We start from the raw sequence: 17,958 nt of genomic DNA, 5'->3' as shown, positions 1-17,958 counted from the left end.
CTTGGGCGCTGTAACAGCTGCATTATATCACCCTAATGTCTGCATGGGGATGATTTACAGGTCAAATTGGAATAAAGAAAGTATATATGGGCCTGTTTCACCTTTGAATTAATGTAAAACAAACTTTGGTCTAAATGTGGCTGTTGCAGCTTGGCTACAACACTTGTTAGCTCATTAGCATTGCGTGATTGACTGTGGAGCAATGACTTTAGCATTCTACTACACACCGGTGTAAATATGTCGGCCACAATTGAACTTCATCCAGAATATTGCTCAGATTTATTTATCTACTCAAGCATTCGATAAATTAATTTAGAGTCAAATGAAATTGCAAGCCTCAGGTTATTTAGTTGTTTATTTATTTGTGCAACACAAAGAATAAGAAGACAGAACAAGACATGACAAAGACAAAATACACCTGTGGGACTGAAGAAAGAGCTTATAAAAGGACTCCACTTAACTTTGAAATTAAAATTCCTGCAAAGTCTTTTCTCAAACTACACATAAATTTAGATTTTTATGTAAAGTCAAAAAGAATGAAGGGAATTCAAGTGTCAAAGACTTTGTGAGATAGTGGTGATGTATAAATATATTTTATATTTTATTAGAGTTTATTTCTTGGGTCCTGTATTTATGTTGCCTTTTGTGCTGTAGTAAAGCATGCTTATACCAAGGCAGTCTCGCTGCAGACCACAGCTCTCAGATGCCCCCCTTGCAGACCACTATTGTGAGACACTGCCTCTGTTAGAACAGAAACACACGCAAACTTTTTAAAAATAAATTAGATTAAACTTCTGGTAAGGCGTGGGTTAGGATACCAAAGGTCAAAAAACTTTACCTGCAAAACCTGATTACACAATATTTAATGAAGCAGAGTAAAATGTGCGATGAAGGGACAAAAGCTTGTCCTCCATGAAAACACTCTTAACATAGCTTAAGCTAATGGAGCTACATAGATAACATAGGTAGTATAGCTCAGTCTAAAGCTAACGAAGCTTCAGTTGCTGTGTAAGCTACGTAGATATCATAGCTAATATAGGTAAATCTAAAACTTATGGAGCTATGTTTGCTATGGAGCTGTGCTTGCTTTAACTACATTTGCTAACTCTCTCATCTGTAAAGCTAATGTGTCTGCATTAGCATACATAGGAACATTATCTCGGTAGCTTTAGCTCCTTAAACTTTAACTAAAGCTACCAAATGTGGCCACTGTTCATGTAACTGCCTCTTAAACAGGTCGATCTCTGACCTATTCTTCCGTTTGATTTATGAAAAGTGTCTTGGTCTGTTTGCAATATCCTTTTTTTGATTAATGTAACATCAAGACATTATGAATGAAGTTAATTACATCACGGCTGTTTGTTTGACAGAAGCAGCGGTAAGAACTGAATAGTGACACAACTGCTCCTTTGATGTCTCGTTGCACTTTATAATATGCTGATGGCTCAGTGAACAAGTCAAAAGAAATATACACTCTGTGATATCAAACATTTATTTCACTTTCCAAACATTTCCTTTTCATTTACTTTCCCATCTGTAGCAAGTTCTTTTTTTACACTGTTAAGTTAAGGTTTTAGCTTTTCATCTACCAGAAGTTGGAAAATGTCTTTCAGAATAAAGGCTTTTTTTCAAAATGGGGAAATGCACCTTTACTTTAAGACTGTACTAAATAAATCACATAAATAAACAGACCCTGCTGATCACATAACCTCCTTGGTGGAGGTAAAAAAGCTTCTTTAGATAACAGGGCTACTAAACGAAACTAAACAGCAGTGAGTCATTTTGTACATGCGCTCTGGTATATGTGTTTTTAAGTGTGATCCTTTAAAAAAAAACTTTTTTATTTCACAGTATAAGCTCTTCAGACCATTTCTTACAGCTGAGTCATGGTTTTAGACCACACTGATGTAGCATGATGGCACTCCCATCTATCCATTTTCTGCACCGCCTATCCCATTGGGGGTCCTGGGGGGCTGGTGGCCTATTCCAGCTGTCATTGGGCTAGAGGCGGGGTACACTCTGGACTGAAATGAATCCAAAACATAAAATCATAAAATACATCAGACATCTCAACATGGACTTAAAAATCATTTTGAAACCCAAAACATGAAATAAAAATTGAGATTAATTGAAATAAAAGTCAGTAATTTATGATTTTAACAGTGATTGTTTTAACAGCTCTTATCCGTAACAGCATATCTAACCATTAAAAAGTATACCTATAACTGATAAAATGAAGTGTGTGTTAATTACAGCGCTAACCTCGCTCTCCCTCCCTTCCTCCATCGCAGCACCTTCTGGATAAGATGAACGAGTGTATGACCAAACAGGCCTGCCGGCTGCCCACCCTCACCCTGCTTGGCCATGTTATCCGCAAGCAGCCGTCCTGGATCCACAAGATCGCCCGATACCCCCTGCTGCTCTCGCTGCTCAAATGCCTGAAGGTAACGACCCACTTCTGACTCAGTAAACAAGGGCATCTCTGTGTAGATGGATCCAGCTGTTTTTAAAATTCATGTTGAATGTGTGATTGGGTTCTTGTTTTCAGTTTTACATTTTCAATGTTTTGAGCATAATGGCAGCAGAACAGTTTATTATTTCTCAAACTGGCATTGAATATCATTTATTTTAATGTAAACCTCTATGAATACTGTAGTCCCTTTCATAAGACTATCGGGGAGATAGCTTTTACTGACAGAATTTTGCTGTCAGAGTAGGAGAATCACATTTTTTCTTTAATTTTGACTCATGCGTTAATGGAAAATAGGATCCAAATCATATTGTTTGCCTTTTATTGTCAAACATGTCATATCTTGAATTCAGTGTTGTTACATTGCAATTTAACTGTTATCTTAAATTTATTGCACATAACAACTGTCACATGGAAAGGGTTCATTCTCCTTTGAACTATAATTCTTTCTTTTTTTTCTATCCGAATCAAAGCTCTTAGGTTAGAGTATGTCATGTGTTGTGCAGAATTTAAAGCTCCTAAAGGCATATTTGTGATGTTGTAAATAAAGTGACCTTAGCTTATTGTTGCTGTTAGAAGTTCCCATTTGAATATTTCTCTATTTGAGAAGTGGATGAGAACGCAGTTGTTAATTCCAGCCTGTTCACCTCTTACTGCATTATAAACTTCTACACTTTTGTCTATATTTTGTCTGCAGATGGATACAGACGTAGTGGTGCTGATTACTGGAGTGCTGGTGCTGATCACTCTACTACCCATGATCCCTCAAGCTGGGAAACAACATCTATGGGAGTATTTTGACATCTTCGGACGATTGGCATCTTGGAACCTGAAGAATCCTGGTAGGTGCCTGTCATGTCTTTGAAGACATGCCTGTGCAACATGTATGTTGATGCACGCCTGGGCCCACTGTGCTAGCTCTTAGTAAGAAGGTACTTCAAGGACAATGCAAGCAGACTTTGCATTCATTCACTGCACAATAAAATGCATATTTTACTTGAGAACATATCCTTATTCAAGGACTCGTTGGATGCACGAAGCAATGCTGCATTTGCAGAAGTATGTGCAGTTATCTGGAGTGTAAAAATTTGATAAAGGGATGAGGTCTGGTTGGGAAAGCGCTGCTAAAACAGACACAATTTGTTTGGAAATGTTATTGCTGTGTAGATTAAGTTTGTGTACTCTGTCTTTGGTATGTTCTACATGTTCAGGGCATGTTTCAGAGGTTTACTTAATCCACCTCCACGCCAGTGTCTACTCTCTCTTCCACCGTCTCTATGGCATGTACCCCTGCAACTTTGTGTCGTACCTGCGCTCCCATTACAGCATGAAGGAGAACATGGAAACCTTTGAGGAGGTAGTGAAGGTAAGATGCCTATCTTTGCTTCTCTTTTCCTTGTTATTCAAGTTTTTTCTCCTAAGAACTACTAATACAACCATGTGTTCAACCTCTCCCTCTAGCCAATGCTTGAACACGTACGTATTCACCCAGAGCTGGTGACGGGAACAAAAGACCATGAGCTCGATCCCACCAGGTGAGGTCTTCACTGCTTTTCTTTACAACATAAACATTTCTGTTTAGAGGGAACACTGTTGAATCTTTTTTCTGTGAATTTCTGTGACTAATGGTGCTTTACCTTTGATATAGGTGGAAAAAGTATGAAATCCATGATATCGTCATTGAATGTGCCAAAGTGTCTCTAGACCCCAAGGAAGCCTCCTGTGAGGAGGGTTATGCCACCATGCCTGAGAACTTTTACCCCCAAATCCACCTACGACCACAAGACTGCACTTCCAGCCCGTACACAGACCTCCACAGCAGCTACGGTCAGAACACAATGCACATGTTAAAGGACTGCTATAACACTGGCTTATATTACAGTTGGTATTGTATTATTAATGAAAATAACAGGAAGAAGAAGTGTTTTATGATAATATCACTGATTATGATCTGTTGTCTAAAGCTCTTGGAGTCCAACATCTTTTAGGCCGCATTTACAGTGAAAAGGGCATGCTGAAAAACTCTTCGTCATGCCATGTGTAGTTTACACCAGGATATGCAAAGTATGTTTACATGCAGGTAGAAAAAGTCGATTTACCATTTAAGTCCAACTTAAACAAGGCTTTAAAAATGCATGTAAACTTGTCAATCTGACTGAAATTCAAGTAAATTAAATTTCTAAAAGCCAGACCAATGCACCATGATAATGTGTTTGGAGATCAATTCACCCATCCATGTATACAGCTAAATCAGACCTAGACTGGACTGAGCAATCTGCAGATACTCCACACCTCTGCAGTGAGCTTTGACTCAGAAGTTGAACAGCTTGAATGCACGGTGGAAGTCACATGGTCATCTGCTTTACACTATAACCATGAGCTATAGGCATAACATCCATCTCATTTGTACCAAAAGTAAAGCAGGGCCCAGTGGTAACTAGCTGAAATGGGGCATTTCACTGTCTGCTGTTGGAGGTGGACATACTCCCGTCATTTGATTCTGCTACTGTGCAAGGACTGTCGTCCAGTTAAATTGCCTAATCAAGCTATACTGTAACTGTCACTCCTCTACTATGCATGTAGACTTACTGGCTGTGTTACTGAAAATTTCATGATATTTTTATAAGAATTTTTCTTCTTGATTAATTCAGAATTTCTGTTTTAGATTTTTAATGGGAGTATATCAATCAATCAAATTTGTTTATAAAGCACATTTGTTTTAAATAGCAACAGCTGACCAGAGTGCTGACAGAGAGTCACACAGAAAAGTCAAGATGCACACACATATTAAAAAAAGGCAGTGGGGGCGCACAGATGGCCTAGCGGTCTGGGGCGCTGCCCATGTGTGCGGGTGGCCCAGGTTCGGGTCCGGCCCGTGGCCCTTTGCCGCGTGTCTCTCCCCACTCTCTCAACCGTTTCCAACTCTATCCACTGTCCTCCTTTAGCTAATAAAGGCGCGAAAAGCCCAAAAATAAATCTTAAAAAAAAACAGGCAGTGAGGATAATTATTACAATGAATATGAAATAATACACAGCATGCACATTTACTGAACTGAGCCAAATGATCTGGATCTCCAGAAAGAGATGCATTTTCTGTCACAACAAGTGAGGCTGGAAGTTGATGAGACATGCATCAGCTGAGGAAACATGGGTAAGATCAGAGTTTAATGTGATGGCAAAACTGTACTGAACCAAACTAGACGGCTTTGTGGAAATGGACCATACACAAGGGGCTCGTCCAGGCTTTAGACCAAAGACTTATTTATTTATTTATTTTTAATTCCTGCCTGCTGTTGTTTCTCTGTGACTTTTTAAAGACTTTTTAAAAGCAAGAAATCTTGTATAAGTATTTCATTATTCTAAGGACACAAAAGTAGCTTCAGAATTGAGAATGTCTATAATTTCACTTTAAACACCTGGCATAGTCACAAACAGCTCAAAACATGGCCTTATGCTAGTGTTTCTCAATGCAGAAACCAGCTCTTGCCCCCAAAGTGGTATCCTCCACTGCTGTGCGACGTTATCTGCAAAGAAACTATAATGCTTCCATTTGTTTACTTTTTACACCATTCCCAAACTTCTGTGGATACAAGGTTGTATTTATAAAATTTTGTTTAACAAATTGTGAATAATCAGTTAGACTCACCCAGCAATTTAGTCATGGATAAATAAATAAATACACAAAATAACAAATAAATTAAAAAATACTGTTATGTACTCTACAAAATATTTAGACAGAATTTTTGTGTATAAAAGATTTATTGATAGTTTATGAAGGTGAATTAAATTTTGGTGTTAAACAACACATATGAAGACAAGATGTTTTCTGCAACACCTTGGCAATTTCCTATTTGTAACCTGCTCATGTCTAAACCAATAAAATATTCAAAGATCTACGTGAAATGAGATGAGATGATATGTTATTGACAGAGAAATAATTGTTATTAATAGCGGGGGTACAGCCATATTTTTTTATTGGGACTTTTATGTCAAACACCTTTTTCTGTTTTGAAGGACAAACACCAAACAGATAAATATCGTGATTCCAGATTGTTGTGTGCATCCTCTAAACATTGATCAGGCCATTTGTCTTCTTGATAACAGGAAGCTCTTCTTCGACCCCATTCTCCACTCCAAGGCAGCCACTTCCCCCGCCCCTGTCCTTGCCCCCCTTCTCAGGGACACAATCCTCCCACCGCAGCCCACAGACCTCCAGACGGCAGGTAAGATCATTAATAACTGTGTCAAAACACTGTCAGTGTGTTTGTAGCAGCTGATCAGAGGGAAGCGGCAGAGCAGTATTGTTAAACTTCTCTTTTTGCTGCTATCTCTTGTACAGGCAGCTGTGTTTATGCTGTATATACCAAATATTCTAATCTAAATAAATTGTTCTTGTAAAAGTCACTCAATACAAGTGGACAGATGGTTTCTGGGTCATCAGAGTCTACACACTGGCAGATAGTAGACCCGGGCTTCAGGAATAACAGGATATGCCCCCTGTCCATGTCACCGTCCTGCCACCTCTCTTTAGACACTCCCTAGGGCTTGTTGCCATGGAAATGTCATATCTCCCCTCCTATTGCTAAGCCAGCCACTCTGGGGAGGGGTTTGAGTGTTTTTCTGCTCCCAGGGGTCTGTCTGAGGATTTGTCCCTGCTTTAAACTCCCTTTGACCCATACAGACAAAAAATCTGAAATCGGCTTGCAGATTTGTTGTTAAATAGGTGAGACATTATTAAATGAATAACTCAATTCTGTCAGAATTCCAGCATGGTTTAAACCTCTTCTTCTTTTTAGGTGTGATTTTATAACAATATAAAAAACTAATTTATAATACTTAAAGAATTAATGTGCAGCATCATGATCCCAAAGCAATACATATTATTTACTGGCTTTAGTTCCTTTAAAATGATATACAGTTTGCCCCTGTTTTTGACTCACTGTTAAAGTACACAGCTGTAATTTCAGAATCAACTTTATGTATGCCATGTATGCTTACACAACAAGGAATTTGACTCCTGTTAGCTTTGCTCTCAATGTGCAGGAATTAAACACTAAATACAAAAAAATGAATAAAAAGATTTAAATATGTAGAAGTTCTTGTTAGGTAATTTTTCTGGTTTAAACACATCCATAGATACATTGATAGTATGGTTGCAAGATGTGCAAAGGATGCAAGAATGCTGATGCAGCATGATCAGAAGTTTGAAATGTGCAAGGATGTGGCCAGATTAATACAAGGTAGAGGAAATGATTTAAGATAGTTGATAAGTGCAAATGCTCATATGAAATGAGGTAAAGCAATAAGTGACCTTGCAGGATATTTAACATTCAGCAGGACTAAGGTGCTCAACAGTTTATGACTCTTAAATGATCATCACAGTAACTCTGTGACTGTTGAGTGGTCATCAGAGTAACTCTGTGACAATTGAATGGTCATTAGAGTAACTCTGACTGTTGAATGGTCATTAGAGTCACTTTGTGACTGCTGAATAGTCATTAGAGTTGCTTTTTGACTGTTGAGTGGTCATCAGAGTAACTCCATGACTGTTGAATGCTCATCAGAATAACTCTATGACTGTTGAGTGGTCATCAGAGTAACTTTGAGTAACAGAATGAAAGAAATTAAGAGTCTATGAAGTGGTACAAACTGAGCAAACTATATTTCCAGCTATGATTTTTGTATATTGAGTTGTTTCTTATGTCATTTTCTCTTTTTGTCTCTTCTTTTTGCAGAACTCCACCTGTGAACTCAATTCTTCCTGCGGGGGGAAGGACCCTCTGTGGAGCCCCTCCTCGTTGTGTGGCATGGCCACGCCCCCTTCCTCCAGGGGCATGTCGCCCAACTTAGAGATCTCCCACAGTGCCTCACACCTTCCCAGCCGCTTCCACTGCACATCAGGTTAAAGTTTACACAAGTACATCTATACTCCAGAGGTGGTGATTCAATCATATTGTTCTTCCCCCACTTTTTAAAGTAATGGTATTATATCACGGTGTTGGGAATTAAAAAGGAAATGCTTATTTTAACACGTAGTCAAATGCTACAACCATCCACTCCCCCTAAAACTAGCTTGTGAAGTGGTACTCAACAATTCTGACACTGGTGAACACAACAGAGTTATGTTCAGAGCTCAGTTGATACTACATCTGTTTAAAATTTAGTTTTCTTCTGTTGAGTTGCGACTGAAACACCCTATTTTCTGATACAGATCTTTCACAATTAAAGTATTCAAACAACATAACAACTGGAGACTTTTATTGTGAACAACCTGTTGGAAATAAATTGTCTTTACCGTATAATTAACTGAGGTTAAGTGGAGCTACAGTTAGCATGGCATACAGTGTTTAAAGCTGTAACTTTGACCATTATCAGAGCTGCAGCTTGTTTCTTTGAATCATCATTAACTACAAGCGAGTCATGGATTAAAACACTTGTTTTCACTAATTTTTATTTATTCCCCACCATGACAGGAAGATTGATATATCTGTGGCATCGGTTTTGCCTTGTGTGTGCACCAAACCAAGATAAAGTTATTATTATTTTTACAAATGCAGTTTAGAAAAATTATCCATAAGGCACAAGTAATACCCACTGAGCATTTCTATATGTAACCATGCTTGGATTAGACTCTTAACTCACTGTCATTATTTTGTCTGATTGTTTTGACGTGACTAGGAGGGAAAGGAACGCCTGCCTCCAGCACTCCAGCCACCTCCTCCCCACCCCCCACTCTCTCAGACGACTTCCCCATTATCTCCTTACCAGCCAACACAGTCCAGTCCAGTCCACCAAGAAAGGTGCTTTTTTCTACCATACAATAAAGGATCTCTTACTCTACATGTTTCTCTGTCAGAGAGTTTGAAATGGACAGTTTCCTGTTTGCACTTTTCATTGCAAAACTCATGAATCCTTAGACTTTCATAGCTATTTTCCCCAGAATGAAAAAAATAGCAGAAGGCCAATTGCAGTTATTCATCACCACATTATTGTGAGTTTCTGAAGTTTTGATAGTGTAGTTCCTCAGGAACTTTGCCCTAGCATGGTGCTTGATTAGGAACAGACAGAGAGATATTCTCTAGAATCTGGAATTAAGTAGTTGTATTTCTTTGTTAAAACACTTGAAGGTAAGCAGCTTAAGGAAAAGACTTTATTGCAGTCTGTCCTGCATTTCCTTTTTCTTTGCACAATGTTTTACAATGCTCTAATGCTGAAATAGCATGAGCAGAACACTGATTAGTTTTCTGAAGTGAATATAATGGAAGTATTTTCTGTGTGATGTTCCAGGATCGTCGACATGGAGAAAGCAACAAGCCTGCACTGGTGAGACAGGAGCCTGTGAAAGATGCAGAGAAGAGTGCTGAGGCAGCTACAAACAGAGGTCAGTCTTAAAGAGGCCAAGTGGGATCGATCAACATTAACTCGACAGAAAAGATCATTACACTTAATTTTGTCCTGGCATATCAGAGCTCTATTTAAATTTCTGATGGCTCTTTGGAGATGTCTCTGCTAATATGATCTATACATTTTCTCCTCAGATACAGGAGCTGCAGAGAACATCTCCATGACTCTGACAGAGCTGTCGGTCTTTATGAAGAAGCAGGAGCTGGAGCTTCAGCTGAGAACAGAGAAAGAGAGGGAGGAAGGTGAGTGTCTGACCGTTACACTCCGTAGAACCACATCAGTGTGAAAAAACAAAGGTCACGTTATGGGCATCTTGTCCATGAAAAATAAGCCACCAAAAATATAAAATATGATGTCAGAGAGAAAATAAATTCTCTGGAATGATACAAAGCGTGTACCTGCTCCAGTAGAAATTTACCATTATAAAAAATACTGTATATTGATGACTGAAGTTATTTAGATCAAGTGTAAAAATACAAAACATGATCATCAAATTGATTAAACAAATTAAAAGGAAGGAAATGAATAATCATTTCTGCATCAATGTAAAAGAGCTAAAGGCATACACATCTTTAAGACTTGTTTAAAGGCGTTATCAGGAATGAGATTCTCTTGGAGTAATTCAGAATTTTATTGTTTTTGGCCTGAAATACTGAACCATAAGGTTTCAAATGTTTTCCAGACAATTGCTGGCCAGGCCACCCTGGTGTATTTACAACCAGCTAAGAATTTTTGACTTTTTAAAAAATCTGTGCATGATCACCATCTAAGACCACCTATAAATTGGGATAAAGGGGAGAGATTCCTGAGGTCTGCAAATCATGGTCCATTGTAAACTTAACCTGTGAAAACCATATTTGATCTACTATCAATTTGAATAATAACCACGCTTATCAAAGAAACAAAAATGAATTTTATTTATTAATGCTGTCGTAAAATGATTTTTTTTCCACATTGTAAACCGCTTTTCTTAAAACAGAATTACCTTTATTTGGTAGTATTTATAATGTGGATGGGCACATTGACTAAACCATTTGGAAGGCAGTGTCAGACTTCATAGCTAAGCCAAAATGATCTCCAACATCAGGGTGCCAGAGAATTAAGTAGAAGGATCTGAAATTACTTCCAAGGAAAATAATTGAGTAATTGCAAAAGGAAGCAAAAAGAGATAATTGGCAAAAATGGTAGGGTGAGAGTAGTAAAAATTGGTTTAAAGTGGCAAAAAAATGTTCAAAATGGATGGGAAAAGTTGTTAAAAAGTTGTAAAAATGGGTGTAAAGTGCCAAGAATGGGCCACTAAAGTAGTGATAAGGAATTAAGCTAGAGCAAAGAAAGCTTAAAAGTGGCAAAAATGATGACTGCTGACAAAAAATGGTTAAAAGAGGCGAAATGGGTCAAATGTGGCAACAATAGGTGGATGGATCAGTGATGGAAAGGGATCAAAAGTGGCACCAATGGGATGAAAGTGTTCAAATGCATTAGGAAGGGCAACAAGGGGTCAAAAATGGGCAGAAAGTGGTGAAAATCTGTTCAGAAGTTGTAAAAATGGGTGAAACATGTCAAAAATGGGTGAAAAGTGGTAATGAGGGGTGAAATGGACCTCTAGAGCAGTGTTTATTTCCATTGACCCCTCCCCCCCTTTACATATCTAAGAAGAGCTGTGCCCCCCCCCAAGACCCACACGGAAAAAAGTTACCAATTAATGTCAGAAAGACACATAAATTTGAATTGTTTTCATTGTTTAAAGCCAAAGACGATAGCCCCATCCACAGGTGTTGATAGCAAAAGACCTTGGTATGAACCATTCATAAGGGTTTTATCATGATCCCAGCTAGTTTGAGTGAAACTGCTTTTGAAACTAAGCTTAAAGGTGGCAAAGATGGAGGACTATTGGCAAAAATCGGTTAAAAGAGGCAAAATGGGTCCAGTTTGACAAAAGCGGGTCGATGGATCAGTGATGAAAAGCGGTTAAAAAGTGGCACGAATAAGTTATTTAACCCAATAATATCTTGACATACTTTGGAGCTTCAAAATGAGTTAACTGTTATACATATTTTTTCTATTTCTATTTTTTCTTTTACCAGCACCTGGTTAAGATATGCTAACACCACCAGAGGGTGGTCGTAGCGCATCTGAAAGCATTTTGCAAATCATCATTGAATGACAAGAAGAGAGAAAGGTGAAACAAGCTCACCTGCCATGACTACAGAATGGCAGAGCTGTGTTGTGTAATATGTACTTTGGCGTGACCGTCCAGTCAACATCATTATATCTAAATAACACATTTGAAATTGTGTGAAGCTACATCTATAGATTTACAGAGCTAATATAGTGCAGAGGCATAAGAACTTTTAAAGTTTACAAATTTGTATTCAAATGAATCTCCATAAGATTCCTTGGATTATACAGTTTCCTGTCATTAAAGATTATTTCAAATGTTTTTCATCATCATTGGTTATTGCAAAATTTTTTGTGTAACCCATACATTTTTAAAATTCTAATTGCATTCCTTAATAAGTGAATTAATTTCCTGTTAAGCTAAAGTAGTCTAAGCCTCCAGACTGTGACTAAATATCCAGGCTGCGAACACACCCCTGTTCATATCCCTTTGTGTCCCTCTAGCTGCACTGTTTTTGGTTTGAATCCCACTTGAGCCTCTTGAACTAAAAATAAAATGCACCTACAGTACTCAGAACCACTTTGATAAAAGCACCTACCAAATGGCAGCAGCCCTGCTGCTAAAGCTAGCTGCTTACACTTAAACATTTCCCTCCCCGTTTGGGGAAAACACAAAGCCCAAACCTTTGTTTTTCTGACGTCTATAGTAGGTATTTGGTACCTGCCGTGAATGAAGAAATATTTAAGAGCAGACATTGACATTCAGAACAAACACTCAGGTTTAACTTGATCCTCCATATGTTGTTTCTGCTGCAGCTGCCATCACAGAGGAGCTGCTGAAGATCACTGAGGATAAGCAGGAGCTGTCGGGCCTGAGGGGGTTTGACTCCCCATTCTATCACACCACTGAGACTCTGACCGGCTGTCAGGCTCAAGACAAGATCCTCTCCAACAACCAGTCTGGAGGTCCTGTCCAAAACGCCCACCATGTGGAAGCTACACCAGACAAAGCAGAGAGCACTGCGAGTACCAGCGGCGTCGGGAGTGAGCGAGGAGGAGGAGGAGGAACAGGAGGAGACAGCAGGAGCTCAGCCCTCGGTCTTGAACAGTCATGGTCCTTTCAGTCAGGTTTCACCCCCATCGATCACCACCTACACAGGAGCCCTTCAGCCCCAGAAGATGAGGTGGGGAAGTTTGGGATGTTCTCCCCCAGCCCTTGCAGCAAGACCCCAGCCCCCGTGCCCTATGAGTCTTTTTTCGACCTGGCTCTGCCCCGGGCCGCCTCGCTTTTTGTGGGACAGAAGACGTCGGAGGCGGTGCACAAGGCAGCGATGGAGAGGCTGTCACAGTGGGAGGAGGGGCTGGAGGATGGGGAGGAGGAAGGAGTGGTGTCTGCTTCGCCACTGGAGGTGCTGGATCGCCTTGTTCAGCAGGGGAGCGACGCCCATGATAAAGTGCTCAAGAGGTAAGCCTCAAATCTGCGTGTCGACTTTCTCCAAGGTTGTCTTACTTTCTGTTATTGCAAGATTGATTCTTTAAGAAGAAACTACTTTAAGCCCCATTTGGGGAAAACATTTTAAGGAAACAGGGTACACTGCTCTCTCTCCTCTGCAGAAATCCTGAATAGCATTGTTACGGTCTGCTTTCGGATCTTTGGAGTCAGGCATAGAAACTTGTTCCCTCTGGGGGGGATTTTGACTGCCACCAGGTGTTTTAAAAAAATCACATAATGCAAGAGTCATGTCGGACCAAGCACTTCACCACACTTCAAGTGTTCCATTCAATCCTTTTACAAAATACTATTCTTAATAATAGCCTAAAAACATAAAGAACAGCTACGGGGGAGCTGGAAGTGATTTTAACTGCAGCATTTTTTCCATACTTCACAGGTAAGATACGTTACATTAGGGCAGATGACTAACCCTCTGAGCCCGAAGCTATTTTTTTACCATTTTGTCTCATCTGGACATTTGTCTTTAAAAACTTGTGAAACATAAACCCTCTGTTGCACAGTTGAGCTCTAAACACATTTTTTTCAGGACAACCTGGGCTTTATGATTATATGTGCTGCAGTAATGTCACTAGAAAAGAAAAAAGTAAACACAAATTAAAACTGACCTAGTCAAAATGTATTGTAGGATACAAACAGACATCATTGTAGACAGCAATAGTGGGTAGCAGCAGGAACAATCTTAGAAATAAAATAAAAAATGGTGGTATGGATTTAATCTGTAAATACACTGGAAAGTAACCCAGTTCCAGGACTGCTAGAAAAGCTTCTGTAAGGGTTATGAAGGCATGGATAGCATCATTAGAATGGGAAAAGGTAGGGCTTCCAAAGGGAAAAAAGTAAGTGGCTACAACTTACGGTTCAAAAGTAATTTAACTTTCTGTTACCTGTGTCTCCCCTTGTATATATGACGTTGGTCTCAGAGAATTAAATACAATTTTGTCTCCTTTTTCTCTCCTCCTCCTCAGTTTTTCCTCCCTTCTAAGAGGTAGTTTGAGAAATAAAACACAAAAACTTAACCTTGCAAAGCAGATGGATATGCCCGTTTCCTTGTTTTTCACTGGCGAATCCATCTTGCAAGGCCCCCATCTGAACCGTTTGGGCCCAGTTAGAAAGTGACAGGACCAATCAGCTATGAGGGACTTTCAGGCACAGCAGAGTCGTACGTAAACAAGCAGCAGCAAGAGCTGGTGCAATTATGGAGGAAGAGATTAGCGTGGATGCTGCTAAAGCGCCAGTTTTATCAGAACTTGACGACATTTCTTTGTTAAAAGAACTACAAAGAACAGTAGTGAGTTGTTTTCTTTTCAAAAACGACAAACGTCGAGTACTTACATGTTTATGGTCACCATGTTTCGCGTTATTCCTCAGTAGCTGTGCATGTGCAGCTTACTAACGGCTATGTTGTGTGCTTTGTTGCTCTGATTGGCCCGTAGAGATGTGACAGACAGAACATTCACCCAATCATACTCAGAGGATTTTTCAAAGCCTCTGCCTTTTCTCAAATGTTTCCTATTAAAGCTTTCCCAGATGGATGTGTAAAACAAATCCATCTGGCGTGTCAGGTTAACAAAAACTATTATCAGAGAGGATGTTGATATGTGAAGCAGGGTTGGGATTTAACTTTTCTCCTACCTGCCACTGTGGCTAGTGGATTAAAAAATGTGACAGCCACAAAAATGTTTTACCTGCCACTCTTTTTAACAAGCAGCATTATTTAATAAGGTATAATGCCATAATCAAGATTTGTAGTATTCAAGTTATAGGCTATGATGAGAGAGAGTTGGTGAATATGACCCAAACTCTTGCTCATTGTAAACCTTGTTTTTCTACCACTTTGTCCCGTATTCGGCCATGCAAACGTTTGCTGTCCTTCCCTTGAGGACGTTGTAAAATCAAAAGCATTTTTCTGCATTATGAGCGTCCGACTTGCTAAACTTTAAAACTGTGTGCATCATTTTTGCAGTCATGCAAGAATTTAGGCTTTGTTTAACAACTGTGGGCTTGAGACTTCAGAGACATCTATTTAGACACTCATTTAGCAGATCTGTCGGCTGCAGTGGAGCACTACTTTCATATGATTCTGAGTCAAACCATCTCAGCACACAGCTGACTATAAACATTTAACAGCAGCTCTGGGAGAGAGGAGAAGGGGATTTTTGGTCATCGAGCATGTAGGTCTGCTTAGTTTGCTCATAAAGTCAGTTGGAACAAGCAGGAAAGCCTTTATTTTTGGGGTTGTAGACTGAAAAGTTTGGGAACCTAGACCTAGGGTACTTCAGACTAGTATTTTTGTTAAGAGTATCAAATCAATCAAGTTTCCACAAGAATTGTATCAAAGAATAAAATTTTGGCACCATGGGCAGCCCTAGTTTGATCATACCTAGTTTTTCAGATGATTTTAAAGCAGCCTGCTTCACCTGACTTTACCAACAACGTTATATCACAGTGGTTTCTATGAACTTAGCGCACCTGATTTTTTTTCTAAACCCTGTTTTATTAAAAGCACTCTTAATGTTAAATTAGCACTCTTGTTTTTTTGATAATAACTGAACAGATTTAGAGGATTGTGCGGTTCACTTGAGGTAGACCTGCTGTTCCGTCAGTGTGTCAGAAACTCTTTTCTGTCATGCTGGAGAAACTCAGGAGTGTTTGGACGTCCTGACCACTGTGCAGAGCTTGCCTGGGTTGTTTTCAGGCTGTTACTGCAGCCAAAGGAAACACCCACTCGAGAACAAGTATGATATTGTTCAGGATCTGCTACTTTCTCCAAAAGGACACACACTCACACATATACACACACAGCACTGGTCTTCAGAGCCAACAACACAACAGCAGAGACAGTGTTGCAAAGTCAGCTCTGGACACAAAACATTCTGGCTTCACTCATTTTAGTCAGCCGCCAGCCTCAGATTGTACTGTCTTAGTCAAGCCAGTAACACACAGAAAAGACCCCAAAGTTTGGTTTTAACAAATTACTTTAAACACTAGAAGCAGAGGGAGCGAGCTTTGCTCTGTTGATGTAGCGGGGCAATACTGAGTTCTGGCTAACATAAATGAAACGTTGGTGAACTTGGCTACAGCTCATGCAGTATTTAAGAAGTGGATGTAGCTTTGCAATCTCTCAAAAGTGATGTCAATGTTGAAATGCCTCAAACCACAGAACCACAGACAAAGTTACCACAGAACTGTGGGGGCCTTTAACCCCATTATGCTATGCTCAAAACTCCTCACAGTGTTTTGAGCGTAACAGCAGGAAATATTCAGGAAAACTCACCAAAGATGAGAAGTTAATGTCTTTATGGGGTTATAGGGGTGCTAGATATTATCGACATGATATCATGTTAGCAGATAGCAGCTTATTCATTCTCATTCTTTAAAATGTGTTCTAAAGACTGAAGTTTATCCCTTTGATTGTTTCAAACTTTAAAGTGGGTTTTAAGGTCTGAAGTTTAAGTTAATGATGCAGCAATTGTGAACGCAGGACTGATGATGATGTCACAGATTTTTCTTTAACGGTTGTTACTTGTTTGAGTTTTGTTTGATTGCTAACTTCCTCATTTAGGCCAGGGACTGTTACTATTTTCATTGTTGAAAAATTGTTTTATTTAGTTCTTCATTACTTTAGAGGAGACAATTTGACAATATAGATCCACAGTACAACATTTTATAAAACCTTATTTCTCAATGAAAGATACTTTTTTGGAAATAACTGCAGCATTAGTTTATTAGCCTGAGATAATTAACCACTTTCCTTTTTCAAATCAACTTGAATTTAAACTATGTTGTTAGAAACAATCATGTTTAACCCTATATCTCATCTAAATATACAGTGATATTCACTGGCTACTTTATTAGGTACACCTGTTTAATTGCTTGTTAACTGAAATAGCTAAACAGCCGATAAACTCAATGCATTAAGGCATGTAGGACATGGTCAAGATGACTTGTCAAGTTCAAACTGAGCAATAGAATGGAGAAGAAAAGGGATTTAGGGGACTTTGAATTGGTTGTTGGTGTCCAGTGTTAATTTTGGCAGCTATTTTTAATTTTAGTCATAGTCTTCAGATGAAATGTCTTTTAGTTTTAGTCACATTTTAGAAATTTCTAACCTTTTTAGTTTTAGTCTAGTTTTAGTCCATAAAAAGTCATCACATTTTAGTCTTTACTTTTAGTCCAAGCATGTATTTTTCTTGCCTAAATCTGGTACCAAGTCATGGTAGTGTGTTCTATGCACTCTGCCAGACCTGGGGTCCCTGCTTTCTACAGCAGTGTTAATTTTGACAGCTATTTTTAATTCTAGTCTTAGTCTTTCAATTAAATGCATTTTAGTTTTAGTCACATTTTAGTCATTTCTATCCTTTTTAGTTTTCGTCTAGTTTTAGTCAATGCTAACTCAAAACATTTTAGTCTAGTTTTAGTCTATGAAAAGTCCTCACATTTTAGTCTTTACTTT

The 17,958-nt window shown here is 39.0% G+C and overlaps 1 protein-coding gene across 1 annotated transcript in view; it reads left to right on the top strand.

Annotated features, from left to right (window-relative positions):
* Nucleotides 1–17,958, top strand: part of tsc1b (TSC complex subunit 1b) — a 44,666-nt gene that overhangs the window by 9,781 nt on the left and 16,927 nt on the right. Inside the window, exons 4-14 of the mRNA XM_041810653.1 lie at nucleotides 2,292–2,444; nucleotides 3,168–3,312; nucleotides 3,682–3,836; nucleotides 3,932–4,005; nucleotides 4,119–4,297; nucleotides 6,575–6,693; nucleotides 8,206–8,371; nucleotides 9,149–9,270; nucleotides 9,758–9,851; nucleotides 10,009–10,116; nucleotides 12,809–13,457. Of these exons, the coding sequence (XP_041666587.1) occupies nucleotides 2,292–2,444; nucleotides 3,168–3,312; nucleotides 3,682–3,836; nucleotides 3,932–4,005; nucleotides 4,119–4,297; nucleotides 6,575–6,693; nucleotides 8,206–8,371; nucleotides 9,149–9,270; nucleotides 9,758–9,851; nucleotides 10,009–10,116; nucleotides 12,809–13,457 (1,964 nt within the window). The remainder of the gene's footprint in view (nucleotides 1–2,291; nucleotides 2,445–3,167; nucleotides 3,313–3,681; nucleotides 3,837–3,931; nucleotides 4,006–4,118; nucleotides 4,298–6,574; nucleotides 6,694–8,205; nucleotides 8,372–9,148; nucleotides 9,271–9,757; nucleotides 9,852–10,008; nucleotides 10,117–12,808; nucleotides 13,458–17,958) is intronic.

The sequence above is a fragment of the Cheilinus undulatus genome, linkage group 17 (assembly GCF_018320785.1).
Source record: "Cheilinus undulatus linkage group 17, ASM1832078v1, whole genome shotgun sequence".
NCBI lineage: Eukaryota > Metazoa > Chordata > Actinopteri > Labriformes > Labridae > Cheilinus > Cheilinus undulatus.
This window is presented reverse-complemented; position numbering and strand designations above follow the sequence as displayed.